The sequence below is a fragment of the Zingiber officinale genome, chromosome 1B, assembly GCF_018446385.1.
Source record: "Zingiber officinale cultivar Zhangliang chromosome 1B, Zo_v1.1, whole genome shotgun sequence".
Lineage (NCBI taxonomy): Eukaryota > Viridiplantae > Streptophyta > Magnoliopsida > Zingiberales > Zingiberaceae > Zingiber > Zingiber officinale.
In genome coordinates, this window is record NC_055986.1 from 149265244 (window position 1) to 149278775 (window position 13532).

Genomic DNA, 13532 nt, shown 5'->3' on the forward strand with positions numbered 1-13532 from the left:
TGGAACCCCAAGGTTGTTTTGGTGTGATCAACAAGTTAAGTTAGGTCCTGTGTGTTTTGACCTTATGTCTAAGTGTGCAGGAACTTAGAAGCACAGGAAGTTGAACGGAAGGTGTGGCTAGCGAGAAGGACGACACTGGGAGAGAGCCAACGGGCTCGGTGCGTCCAAGGGACGAGGTGCCGCGGAAGAGTACCTCGGCGAACGAGAAGGAAGCGCGCGCTGGTTCCGAGGGACGAGAAGCCGGAGCAGAAGATTGCTTAGGGAGCAAGAGACGCAGCTAGCGAGAAGGTTGGCACGGGAGAGAGCCGATGGGCTCGGTGCGTCCGAGGGACGAAGAGCTACTGATGAGTACGCTGGTGGACGAGAAGGAAACAAGCGATGATTTTGAGAGACGAGAAGCCGGAGCGGAAGCCTGCTCGAGAAGACTGGAAGTTGAGTTCGGGTGAGCCATATTCCGGATGGCAGAGATCACCCAAGCAACTGGAGCCGGAGCGTAAGACCCGGATCTAGGCGAGCAACACCGGAGCAGAAGTCCTAGACCAGAAAGTCAACTGAGTTGACTTAGTGGTCCGGGCTCCTGGATCCATTCTAAGCGCCCGGACCGTTTGGGCGCCTGGAACTATTCCGAACGTTCGGAGTTGACTTTTTACCAGATCACGTCAAGTGCGATCCGTTGTGTTAGGGATAAAGTTTTATCCCCCAAGGGTGCCCAGAACCCCTTCGGGATGCCCCGACCAAGGCTATAAATACAGCCTTGGTCCAGAAGGTTAAATTCAGACAAACAATCTTGATTACAACACTTATATGTTTTATTTGTAGTTTAGCTTCTTTATTTTTTGTGCTTAAATGCTGTAAGAGGCTTCTCCGCTTGAAAGGAGATATCTACTGCGCTTTATTCTCCTTTGATTAACAACCTCCGCGGTTGTAACCAAGTAAACATCTTGTGCCTCTTCCTTTCTGTTTTAATTTATTTACTTCATGCAAGTGTTTATTTGAAAGTCGAGAAGGGTTGTTCTTTTATTTTTGCAGGGCTATTCAACCCCCCTTATAGCCGGCCGTAGCGGTCCTACATTAGGAAGCTAGCATGTCCAGTCTTCTAATAGCCGATCGAGTTTCGAAGATGTCCGACCCACCTCACAATTAATCGACCATAGGTCTGGTTGAGGGAAATGTCAAGCTCCTTACTCTATATGAGTCTCTCTATACATGCCTAGTCAACCCTATTACTGGTCATCCCTATGGGTTTCCACACAACAATATACCTATGTATTCGTTCAGTAATAGAACCAGACAGGTTTACATGGCTCCATGTTTGTCCCTTATATGCACAAATATAAGGTAGTTCTTTTTATAGAGTTGATCAAAATTTCATGTTCACTTTACCTACAAATTATTATATGGACAATCGACTTAAAGTATTGATCGAACCTCTCAAGACATAGTTTCTTTTCTTTGGGCAGCCCACTACATGCCCGGTCAGACAAAAGGCCAACCAGGCCTAAGACACTTAGCTTCATATTACTTCCTAGACATATTTCCAACACGCACAGTTTATTGTATGACTTCTCAAATGAATTTCCAACGCGACCAATGCATTATATTATTTTCTGAACTGATTGCTAACACCATTTAGTACATAACCAAGCAGTTTAATGCGAGGACAGGCATGAAGACGGCCGACCTTTTGTTAGAGAATATTTTTTTGGAACCTTCCTCGGGAATTAACATGTTTCTCATCAATTGACCACTTAAAACAACATAGTCTTTTAACTGTCTCATTAATGACATAAGTTATAAACGATAAAATAGATACACATGTGGGTAAAGAAAGATTCCTCAAATAATTATTGTATATGTTGTACGCTTTCCATTACCCAACAATCTTTAACATTCTTCATCATCTCATGATTACGGAGGTTATGAGAAGTGGTATATAAAAGGGGGTCCTCTCTATTGGTAAGGTAGATTTTCATTCAACATCTCAAGCTTACTCTCATGCGAACGTTCACTACTGTTTTTCATTTATCGATCTGGAATTTATATTGACTTGAGCGTCGAAGGATCTTCGATCATCAAAGACTCCCCTTAATTTCTAAGTACTGACATTTTATTTACTTGTTTTAGTATGCGCAAGATTGAATTTTTCCACAGAGTAAAATATCTCATTCTAATCAATAATTAAATTACCATTATCAACGCACCATCTTTTAGTTTTTAAATAGGATCTTACTCTTATAGTTCTAGGTTATATTTGAATATGGTCTGTTGTAATTAATAGGTCATATTTGAACATAATTTTTCATAATTTTTTTTTAGTTACAGGTCGTAGTATGATTTCCTATTTAGATACAATTATAAATATTCAAATAGTAGTTTTTTGTATTCTCTTTACTCTCGAGTGACTCTAGCATGCATGGAACGATTTTGCCAAGTAACTCCAGCGCCTGTACACAGGACATCTCTGATCGCAATAGGACTACTCCCTTCCCGCAACTTCCACGTCATCCTATTCATGTGTTCGTGATCGTCCAGCTCAACATTCACTGTCAATGGTAAATTTTTGTTAATTCAAAAGCAACCCAATGGAAATAGGAAGCACTTTCCTAATTGTACTTCTCGTGCCAATATTTATACAATATATGACGCCTTGTCCTCCACTATCTTTAGTACTATTACACTGCTTCTATTACACTGGTATAAATTATAAAAGCTAACGTGGGAACCCTCTACGGACCTATCAATCATTTTCCACCTCTTTTGCTCCCTGTATAATAACCTAAATTCATCAAGTATTTTTTTTTTACTTCGATAAAACACGTCAATACTAGTTTTTTAAGGAAAAAAAACACGCCCTTTATTTTTTCACTGTGAGAAGGACATGATTGCTAGTTTTTTTTTAAAAAAAATAAAATACACTTCATCTTATTTTTGTTTATTATAACAATTACTATCATGTCTAATAATTTAATTAAAATTATTATAAATAAGTTTACTTAAATTAAAGTGTCAATTAACTTTAATAAATTAGAATAATTTTGTATAATATTTTTTTTAATAGAAATAGAATAAAGAAATACTTAATTTTAACTAATAATTTATTTAGTAAGAAATTATTTTGGTGAGTAATTACTGATTTTTTATTTGTGAGTTTTACATTTGGGCCCTCTGAAAATGGCAGCATATGAGCCCCCGACACGCAAAATATCTAGGCCGTCCAATCGCGTCGATGCGCATTAAATCCGCACGCAACGTAAGTCGCTCACCGCATTCATTGGGCGGTCAAGCCGATTCCTTCCTTTCTTCCTTCCCTCTATTCCGCTCACTGTCCTCCCCCTCCTCCCGCCTCGCATTCCCAGGCTTCCTTCTTAATCATTACACTCAATTCAATGCCCTCCCCTTCTCTTACTCGGTTAATCTCCCATGGCTGATCTCATTAACGCCTCGCGTCGGATTAAGGTCACCTCGTCCATATTCCTTACGCTGTCGCCCTCACGGTCAATTCACTCTGCTTCCGAACAGCGAGTTAAACTCTGCGCTCGTCGTCAATGCCGAGGCAGCAGACAGCATTCAAGTCCCGCTACCACTGCCACTGCTACTAAATAATCCGTCCCCTAGCTGATCAAGTAATCCTGCTGCAGTGGAGTGAGCAGACCGGCTGGAGTTTAGGCAAGCAAACGATAGTGAATCTGAGAAGCAGCGTGACTCATGTTTGCATTTGTAGTCAGTCGTAGATGAGGGAGGGAGGGAGGAGTGCGTCCGTCCGTACGTGTAAGCACAGTCCAGGGCGATAGATAGCTCATCGGGAATCGAAAAAAAATGAGAGTGGAAGAAGACGTAGACTCGACTGGGAAGCAAAAGATCTCTGCAGCAGTCGGTGGAGTCGCCCCCGTTTCCCGTAACCCGGGACCCACCTCACACGACGTCATCCTTCGCCGAATTAGTGGCCCCGGGAGTCGACGACCCGTTGCTTGGTTCCACCCACGTCATTGAAGGTTCTCGGGTGCAATGCGGGGGGAGAGAGAGGAGGATGGCGGTTTCGTGTGGGGGTGGGGACGGTTGCACAGGCGCCTTATTTAACGGAGCGGTCACGGACGGCATCACCGGAGACTCGATCTCGGCCGTCCATCGGCAACGTTACGGCTCCAGATGCCTGCGTCTTGCCTCAGCTTTTCTTCTCTCTCTCTGCCATCGAGAAAGAGAAAGCAGTGTTATTCCCTGCCGTTTTGTTCTCTACTGCGTGTTTTTTACCCCTTTCGTGGCATTCTGCGGCTGCCGTCGCTAACCACGAAGCGCTTTTGCTAATGAAATGATGAGCGGAAGAGGAAAGAAAGATCAACGTCTCCTTTGCGCGCGCATACAAACAGTGCGGTCGCATGGGGAAGGGATCGAGGGAAGGAGAGTGTTGTCGTGAACGGCGTGTAGCAAGTCACATATAAAAGCTCTCCCCACCTCACCTCACCTACATTCGAATTCACAACCACAACCTGCCCTGCCAATGCTGCTACTGCTGCGCGTCCAGTTGCAGGACTGCTTCCGCCCTACCTCTTGTGGAATTGGAATCCTCAAAGCTACCATCGCAATCCCTTGCTTTGGTGGTTTCCTTTCTCTCTCACTCACTCTCTTTACCGTCTTCGCCATCTTGTGATCTCGCTTTGTACTTGCTCTTTGATTCGGAGCAGAAGATACAGGTGGATTGGATTGGATGTATAGATAGCCTCACAAATTATTGGACTCTAAAAGACTCAGCATCGCCCTTTCTCTTCTCGGGCCCTCCTCTCTCTCACTCTCTCTCTCTCCCACCTAAATTAATCCACCACCAATCCATGTCTCTTGACCCACCACCACCACCAACTGCGGCGCGATCGGCATGAGCGGCTTCCGGCCAGACGCCCACGTCGCTCAACAGAGCCGCCGTGACAAGCTCCGCGTCCAATCCGATCACTTCCAACCCCCCGCGCGCGACGCTGGCCTTGGTCTCGACTCGATCATGTTTCCTTCCACGGCCTCGGCCCCCGCCGCCGAATTCTCCCCTTCCGGCGGTCAAGTTCCTCTAGGAGTCCCCTCGGCTGCCATGATCCTGGGCGACACCGCCCTCCAGCCGCCGCAGTTCACGTGCGACTGGGCGGCGCCGTACTCTCATCTCTACTACCATCAGTTCAAACCCAGCGGTTTTATGACCGGGATCCACGACACAGTTGCCACAGACATGCCGTCCGGGATCGCGCAGGCCCCACCTAGCTCGTGGTCGACGGTCGACGTATGCGGTGGTAGCGGCGAGTTGCATTTCTTGGCAGGCTACGCCGGGGACACACAGGGAGGCGCTGCTCCCTTGATGGGCGCAAGGACACACGTGCCCGTGGGCTGGACTGGCGTTGACGGAGCAATCGGCGTTGGAGGAACCGATGCGGGAGGAGCATCACGAGGCTTGTCATTAACCCTAGCATCGATCACTGCGGCAAGACCTTCCTCCGCGTACCCAAAAAACCCAGTCTGCGATAGAGCATTCGGTGGCAACAGTGGATCACTGCAAGACGTGGTGGGCCGCGGAGCCGGCCCTCTGGGGCCTTTCACTGGCTACGCGATCGTCTTGAAGAACTCCCGGTTCCTGAGGCCCGCGCAACTGCTGCTCGACGAATTCTGCGGCGCAGTGACCGGGTCCAAGTTCTCAAAACGGTGCTACAGCTCCTTGGATCCGGCGTTTGAGAAGGAGAGCGAATCGATCGGTTGTGCTAGTGCATCATCGACGTCGGCATTGTATGGCTCGGCGCCAGAGGATACTCGCGTTGAGCAAAAAAATGCCAGGAGTACTTCCACTGCTTCCTCCAAGATTCACAGTCCGGAGTTCCAACAAAAGAAGACAAAGCTGCTCCAAATGCAAGAAGAGGTTGCTTTACAATTTCACTAATTTTTTGCCTTTAACAACATAAGAAAAATTCAAAAAAAATTCGAATCTCCTTATCCAAATAAAATACCTATCTCATGTGTGTTTTTTTCCTTCGTATCACCGTGATAATTAGATTACATTACTTTGGAGTTGGGGTGATTGATTGATTTTGACTATACGTTTAAAATGGTTTGGTAGGTCTACTCTGTTAGGTATAATATTCGCTGTAGGTGTACAATTGATGCAATGTTATTGTGTAGCTGTGTTTATGAAATTTTCCAGCATTATTTAATAGTCGGAGGACTAGGATTTGATAGGATCCTTTTCATTCTTTTCTGTTGACTTCTGTGCTTTGTAGAGGCTGTTCTTGTATGAGAAAAACTTTTAGTCAATCATAGCTTAGCTTGCATGGCACGAATAAAGAAATTGGAGGCTAGGTTATCCTACTGTACATCAGTCATTGTTGCCTCATTTTGATTGATTTTTTTTTGGGTAGTAAATTGCTTATATATTCTCTAAACCTTTTGAGAATATTATATTGTAAGTTGGTTATTTTGTCTTCCTTAATTATTTGTCTTTTGTACTTTGATTACTTTACAGACATCATATTGAACATATAAACATATTTTCTGTTTATATCCAGGTCTACCATTTTATAGTATAAGGTACTTTCTGCACATATTTAAGTCGACAAGTGTAAAAATAGGTTGATAAGAAAATATGGTTGCAGGTCTATGTACTATTTAGAAATGTGTTTTCTAACGCTGTTTTAATCTTATAATTAATCTTCTTATTTCATTCAATAATTTCCTACAAAAAGTGTTTTGGTTATTTGTATTTTATCTAATTAGTTCTCTATGCTTTATTCTTATTGGTAAAAAAAATATCAGATGAATATATTATTGCTTAAACTAAAATGCATGGCAATAGAATATATACCAAATGATTCATAAATAGAATTTTGAAAGTTAAACTTGAGATATCATTCTTTATGTTGGTGCATGTGCTGGTTTTTTCTCATTTATGTTGTTCATGTATTAGTCAGGTGAATCTTATTTGAATTGTAATAAAGAAAAATGTGATTGTGGTTATGATGACAATCAAATTGATTAGTGGGAGTCTTATGTAACTCTTTTATTTATGTTGTGGATAGAGACTATGCATATGCCTAGTGTGACTTGAACTTTGACCTAACTACAACATACATTGACAGCCCAACTAATTCATGACCAAAATTGCAATCAATTCAAGGATTTAGAATAATAGGTGAATATTAAGTCTTAAGAAAACAAACTCGATATTAAAAAAAAACTAATAGAAAGAAGAGAAGCATAATGAAATACTACGGGTTAATTACTTTATTCATTAATATAGGTCAAAGTTCAAGTCACACTAGGCATATGCATAGTCTCTATCCACAACATAAATAAAAGATAAAGTAATTAACCCGTAGTATTTCATTATGCTTCTCTTCTTTCTATTAGTTTTTTTTAATATCGAGTTTGTTTTCTTAAGACTTAATATTCACCTATTATTCTAAATCCTTGAATTGATTGCAATTTTGGTCATGAATTAGTTGGGCTGTCAATGTATGTTGTAGTTAATTCTTCAATTATCCAAAAGTATTATGAGGCTAATTAGTCTTCATATTCATGGAAATCACGCTTGTCAAAATAGGTATTGTCATCCAGATTAGATGATCAAACAAATTAAAAATTGGTAATATTGTATTACTGAGATCATAAAAATTTGAAGTGTTAAGTAAAATTTAGAAAAGGTCTATATATGAGATAACAAATTGTGTTGCATGTTAGCATCTATATTTTATGTCAACGAATATCAAATAGTTTGTAACATATATTAAAAATAATGCATAGTATAACAAACAAAAGTTTGATTAGTTAGTAATATAAAGTTGTATCACTCTAATTGTATATGTACTTGATCACTGATAAACAATAAATACTAAAAATGTGTAACAATGATTGATAAAAACATATTATTACAATAGTTATTAAATAATGTTAATATTTTTCTTTCATATTTTATATTATATGGATTAGTTGGGACATCCGTCACGAATTGTGTAGGGTTTATCCAAATCAACAATAATTTTTTCCTATTAAGTTTGAAGATGAAGATTAGATGCTTGGTTGAGAAATAAATTTAATTCAAGATAGAAGAAAGTTTTCCTTCTTGCATGCCTTTCCTAGATTCAAGCGGCCCTGATAACATCTTTGCTAAATCCTTAGTTTCCAATGCGAATCAATCTAATTCTTACAAATTTCAACCAATCTCATCTGTTTTTGCTATCAATTGGACCAAATTTCAGTTGTTTCTATCATTTTTAGTGGAATTTGACTCTTCTTTAAGTAATCCTTTTGAATTCTGATTGTCGTAAAATCTTCTGCAATCTTTATAAGATAGACATTTTCTTGATAATGATTAGATTGACCATTGCTAGTACTGATCCCACTGGGTGATATGGATTGGCATCAAACAATTGGAATATTCATGTTGAACAACCAACAATTTCACAAACCTTCAACTGTCAATTTCCTTTTTCAAGGATGAGCTATTCTTAGGGTCTGTCGGCTTGTTGCATCTATGATCCTCTTGGAAATAGAGATACTTGAGAATCTCCTTCAAGTTGCTTGAATCTGATCTGCCCTGCTATGTAGATCATGATAAACAATGACCGGAACTGACTTATTGCGAGTGTAAATTGTGGTTACACTGTTCAAAAGTAGTTCAAGTGAGGCAATAAATTTGTTCTTAATTTGGAAACACCTCTACAACCCATCAACTATCAGAGAAAAAATGTAGGCCTCATCTATTTCAATTGGGTTGTATGAGGATATAATGTCAAATCATATTTTGTAATCGTATTATTTCTTAATCTAAATCCATTAGGTCATCTAGTTGCAGTGCCACTATTAAAATTTATGATGCTATCTTGAATGTGGTTGATAATCAGAATAAAAAGTTTTGGCAGGAATGGTGATTGGTTGTTGGGCTTTTATAGTGTTTTATTATTGAACCTCTAGCTATAATTTCATTTTTCTAAATTCTAGTCACTAATGTTGCGCTTTCTTGAAGTTAGATATATATATTATCAAAATTTAGCAAGCATGGTAGGTTTATGGAGTATCATGAGTTAGATAATATGACTGTAATCCAATAAGTTCATAGTAAATAAAATTCTTAGACATACATGCAGCATTGCTAATTTGTGTTATCTTTATTGTTTATCCAGATACTAAGTTTTGTTTGCTTATTATGGTTTTATCTAATGGATGCAACTGCTCTAAACTAATATTTACAGTTTGCCTGGGTTTTCTCAATTTTCTCTGACACTTTTTTTACAATTTGCCTTGTTTTGATTACATACCTTCAAACAAATCTTTAAATTTTATTTTCTCGTGATGATAGATTTGTCCCTTATTTTTGTCAAGAAGGTTGAACTATTTTTTGTCCTTTATTTTCTGATATGTGGTTTTATATTTTCACTATTGGATGAAAGTTTGAATTTTGAACTCTTAAGGAATTGCAGACCATAAAAAGCATCCAATGGCATTTGATGTTACCTTATCGATTCGTGTTTACTTGCTTTGCTTTCTACTTCATACTAGTATCTTTACTGAAGTTTCTGTACTTGTTCACCAGTAGCTTGCGCTTACAATTGTGTAGGTATGTCGAAGATACAAACAGTACCATCAGCAAATGCAAATGGTGGTTTCCTCGTTTGAGTCTGTTGCTGGCCTCAGTTCTGCAACACCATTTTCTTCTCTGGCCCTCAAGGCCATCTCAAAACATTTCAGGAGTCTAAAGAATGCCATATCTGATCAGATAAGGCATGTAAGCAAAGCTCTCGGTGAGGAATTCATCTCATTGCCTAGTTCTATGGCAACTGCACGGCTGAAGTACCTTGATCAAAGTCTCCAGAAACAAAAGATGGGCGAAAACAGTACTCTAGGTTTCATGGACAATAATCAACCTGTTTGGAGGCCACAGAGGGGGCTACCAGAGCGCGCGGTGTCTGTTCTAAGGGCATGGTTATTTGAGCACTTCCTTCACCCGTGAGTGCTCCTGTTCCTGTTCCTATTTATTGTTATATCCCAAGCATTGACTCAGTTTAGCGTTCATTTATGTTCCATTTCTAGATATCCAACTGATACAGATAAGCACATGCTAGCGACTCAGACTGGCTTGTCGAGGAATCAGGTATTGTCTTTCATTTCTAGGAATGTCTGCAGGATGCAATAGCTTACTACTTGGTTCATTTCGTTAATTACGAGTCTTGCCGAGTGGTATGGTCTTCCACTCGAGATGGGATTCTCTGTCCCACTTTCTTTGTGCCCCGTGTCCCATTCACTGATGGAATGGATCACATCAGATCATTGTGGCAAATGATCTCAAGGATGCATGATTTGATGTGGTCCGTCTGATAATGGATGGGACACGGGAACACTAGGAAAAGTGGAACAGAGGATCTCATCTCCTTCCATTCATGGTAGTTTGAGTTGCTACTAGTTATTAATCTTGGTTACCAACTTTGCAGGTTTCTAACTGGTTCATAAATGCCCGAGTGAGATTATGGAAACCTATGATAGAAGAGATTCATATGCTCGAGACCAAGGGAATGGGTGGCATGGATCTCAATTCAACCAACCCAAGAGGTGCAAAGTCCATGACAGACGATGGAACATGTTCCGCCAGCAATTCGAAGCTCCAGCCACAACATATTGGAGGACCAATCAGCTGCACTTCCATGGATCCTGTCTTCAACAATGAGAGCTGCCGGAATCTGGAACCGTGGCAAGGCGATAAGAGATCGAGGGTCGAGTGTGAGATGCTGGCCGGCATGGATGATGGCCTGATGAGCTTTGCGACCTATCAGCGTGCAATGGACATTGGCGGCATTGAAGCAGTGTCGTTGACCTTGGGATTGAAGCACGAGGGCGGGCAGCAAAATCCACAGCAGCAAATGAGGCCCTTTGGAACCCAAATGTTTCATGATTTTGTGGGCTGATGCTGGTTTCAGATAGCCGTCGAAGCCTTGATAGCAGCAACTCTTCCTTATTTAATGGCAGAGCTTTGGAATGAAAAATTCGGTCAGCTGGCCCAATGACCTGATTGATTTGTCGAGTTGAGTCGCTCACTGACGGTTGCATGCATGTTGGATGTTCGGTTGGTTGTATTCTACAAGTAATGTGTAGGTTTAAATGTTTATGTAACTGCTATGCAGCACCTTTCCTATAATTGTCTTCTAGGTTTATTCATGGGCTTCAAGCGAGTCGTAAGGATGGATGCACGAGTTTGAACTTGCACGTTTAAACTTTAGCTACAGAATTAGGGAAGGATAGCCTGTTCGTCCTCAATAAGGAAGGAAGTTCCAACTACAGTCGTGTCGGTGGGTCGTTATTCTCTTATCATCTTTGGATTGGTCTGTAGCTCCGACAAATCCTTTGAAAGTTTGATAAGCGAAGCACAGTGGTGCGCAAGCAGACCTGCCACCGCATGCTAACTGAAAAGCTTGTCAGGAAATGCGCCTCCAGAATGGAACGGTAACCGTGAGGATTTCCAATGGGAGATTGTTAAAGAGACTCGTGAAATAAAAAAAAAAAATTCTAATCATTATGGATTTAATATTGCACTTTCAGATGGAAAAAGGAAAATCTACTCTTTCATCTCACAAATAATGATAGTAAAATTTTAAATCCACTCTTGCATCTCAAAACTAATAATATGAATGAGATCAATAATTAAAGATATATAAAAAATTAATAATATAGGCTCCATAAAAAAATTATATATAAAAAAATGATAATATAGGCTCTATAAAAAAATTATAGATAGATTTTTACAAGTGAGATAAGTAATTAATGATAAAAAAAATGAAAATATAGGTTCCATAATAACTTTTTTACAAGTGACATTAGTAATTAATAATATATAAAAATAATAATAATATGGGCCCCCCAAAAAAGTTACAGAGAGATTTTTATGAGTGAGATCAGTAATTAATGATATATTAAAAAATGATAATATAAGCTCCATAAAAAAATTATAAAGAGATTTTTTGACGATAGAGAAAGTAGAGTGGTAAACAAGTTGACCCAAACTTTAAGATGTTCAACCTTTTTTTTGATAAGGTCACGGAACCGAGCGTAAAATGAATCAAGTCTTTAAAATGATTATTCAAACTTGGCTTGTGATCCCGTCTAGAAGCTATGAGAGATGGACTACCGGTGAGGTGTTGCTGGTGTTAACCGAGAGAAAACTTCGAGCTAAAAACTAGGATGACGAGGGTGAGTTGTCCCCGTCATCAGAAGAGTTTGCGAAGAGTAAAAGAGCAAAGGAGGGGTTAGACCGGAGACTAGGTTGCCCCAGCCTTCCACTTAGACACGCAAGGCAGTGTCCGATGATCTCAAGAATGAAGAACATGAATAGTATCGGAGAATAAATAGAATCAATGACAAAATCAATGTATGTCATAAGGAGTCTCTCCACTTCTAACTTACGGGTACAGAACTTTTTATAGGAGGGTTATGTCCAGACAAAAGATGTCAGAGGGTCATGTCTAAACAAAGATGTTAGAAGGTCATGTAACACATGTCTAAGTATTAGTAGATAAGACAAAGGGTTGATAGCCCAACGGTTTAATAAGCCCTTAATAGGTCAGCTCGTCTTTGCTCTACTAGGGAGATTGGTCGGCTTTGCTCTGCCAAGCAGACTGGTGGATTGGTTCAGTTTTGCTCTGTCAAGTATATTTGTCGGCTCGGTTCTACTATGTCAGGAAGACTGGTCGGCTCGGCTCCACTATGCTAGGTAGACTGGTCGGTTTAACTCAGCTCTGCTAGGCAGACTGATCGGCTCGGCTCGACTTTGCTCTGCCAGGTAGATCGTCTAGGCTCTGCTAGGTAGATCTGCTAAGCTCTGCCAGGCAGATCGACGTGGCTTTGCATTGCCAGGCAGACTAGTCGATTTGGCTCTGCTCTGCCAGACAGACTGGTCAGCTTGGCTCTGCTTTACTAGGTAAATTGGTCAACTCAGCTCAGCTTTGCTAGGCTGACTGATCAGCTTAATCAGAAAAGAGTGGCAAATTGATCAGAAAGAGTATCGGATTGGTTAGAAAGAGTAACCAATTGACCAAGAAGAGTGGCGGTTCAGGTTTAGCAGATCAGCTAGTCGTGTTAGTTGTGAAGAGATTGTCATTGAGCTCTTTTGACTTTATCATAATTCAACCTACCGATTTGACATTTACCCTTGTGGCATCTCTTCCTATTCTCCGTATCAGCGTGGTTTATTTTGTATGAGCTTGAGTGTGGTTCAAGTTTAGCTTGAGCATCGTTCAAGCTTGACTTAAGCTTCATTCGTTTAGATGTTATCGAGCTTTTAATTCAAGCTTAGTTTGAGCTTGGTTCATTTAAATATTATTGAGCTCTTAATTTAAATTTGTTTAATTATTTAAAATTTTTATTTATTTGATTGGTTATTGAACTTGCTAATTCAAATTTATTTGCTCATTTTTTAAGTTTTTTATTTATTTAACATATTAATAAGAGTTTTATTAAGGAACATGGTTTACGAATATTGTTCACGAACATTAACAAACTTAACACATATGTGTTCAAGTTTATTTCTT

The 13532-nt window shown here is 40.2% G+C and overlaps 1 protein-coding gene across 1 annotated transcript; it reads left to right on the plus strand.

Annotated features, from left to right (window-relative positions):
• The first annotated feature begins 3270 nt into the window (after positions 1–3270).
• On the plus strand, positions 3271–11172 carry LOC121984753 (BEL1-like homeodomain protein 8). Its single transcript, XM_042537881.1, has 4 exons — positions 3271–5884; positions 9575–9963; positions 10048–10108; positions 10446–11172. The coding sequence occupies exons 1-4, from the start codon at positions 4868–4870 to the stop codon at positions 10914–10916; spliced, it is 1938 nt and encodes a 645-aa protein (XP_042393815.1). The 5' UTR covers positions 3271–4867; the 3' UTR covers positions 10917–11172.
• Positions 11173–13532: the final 2360 nt, after the last annotated feature.

Bases quoted from the DNA above. Each gene is read 5' to 3' on its own strand.
- LOC121984753 (XM_042537881.1), top strand. From the start codon at position 4,868: ATGAGCGGCTTCCGGCCAGACGCCCACGTCGCTCAACAGAGCCGCCGT. The intron at 5,885-9,574 runs GTTGCTTTACAA...ACAATTGTGTAG, and splicing joins TGCTCCAAATGCAAGAAGAG to GTATGTCGAAGATACAAACA. The intron at 10,109-10,445 runs GTATTGTCTTTC...CCAACTTTGCAG, and splicing joins CTGGCTTGTCGAGGAATCAG to GTTTCTAACTGGTTCATAAA.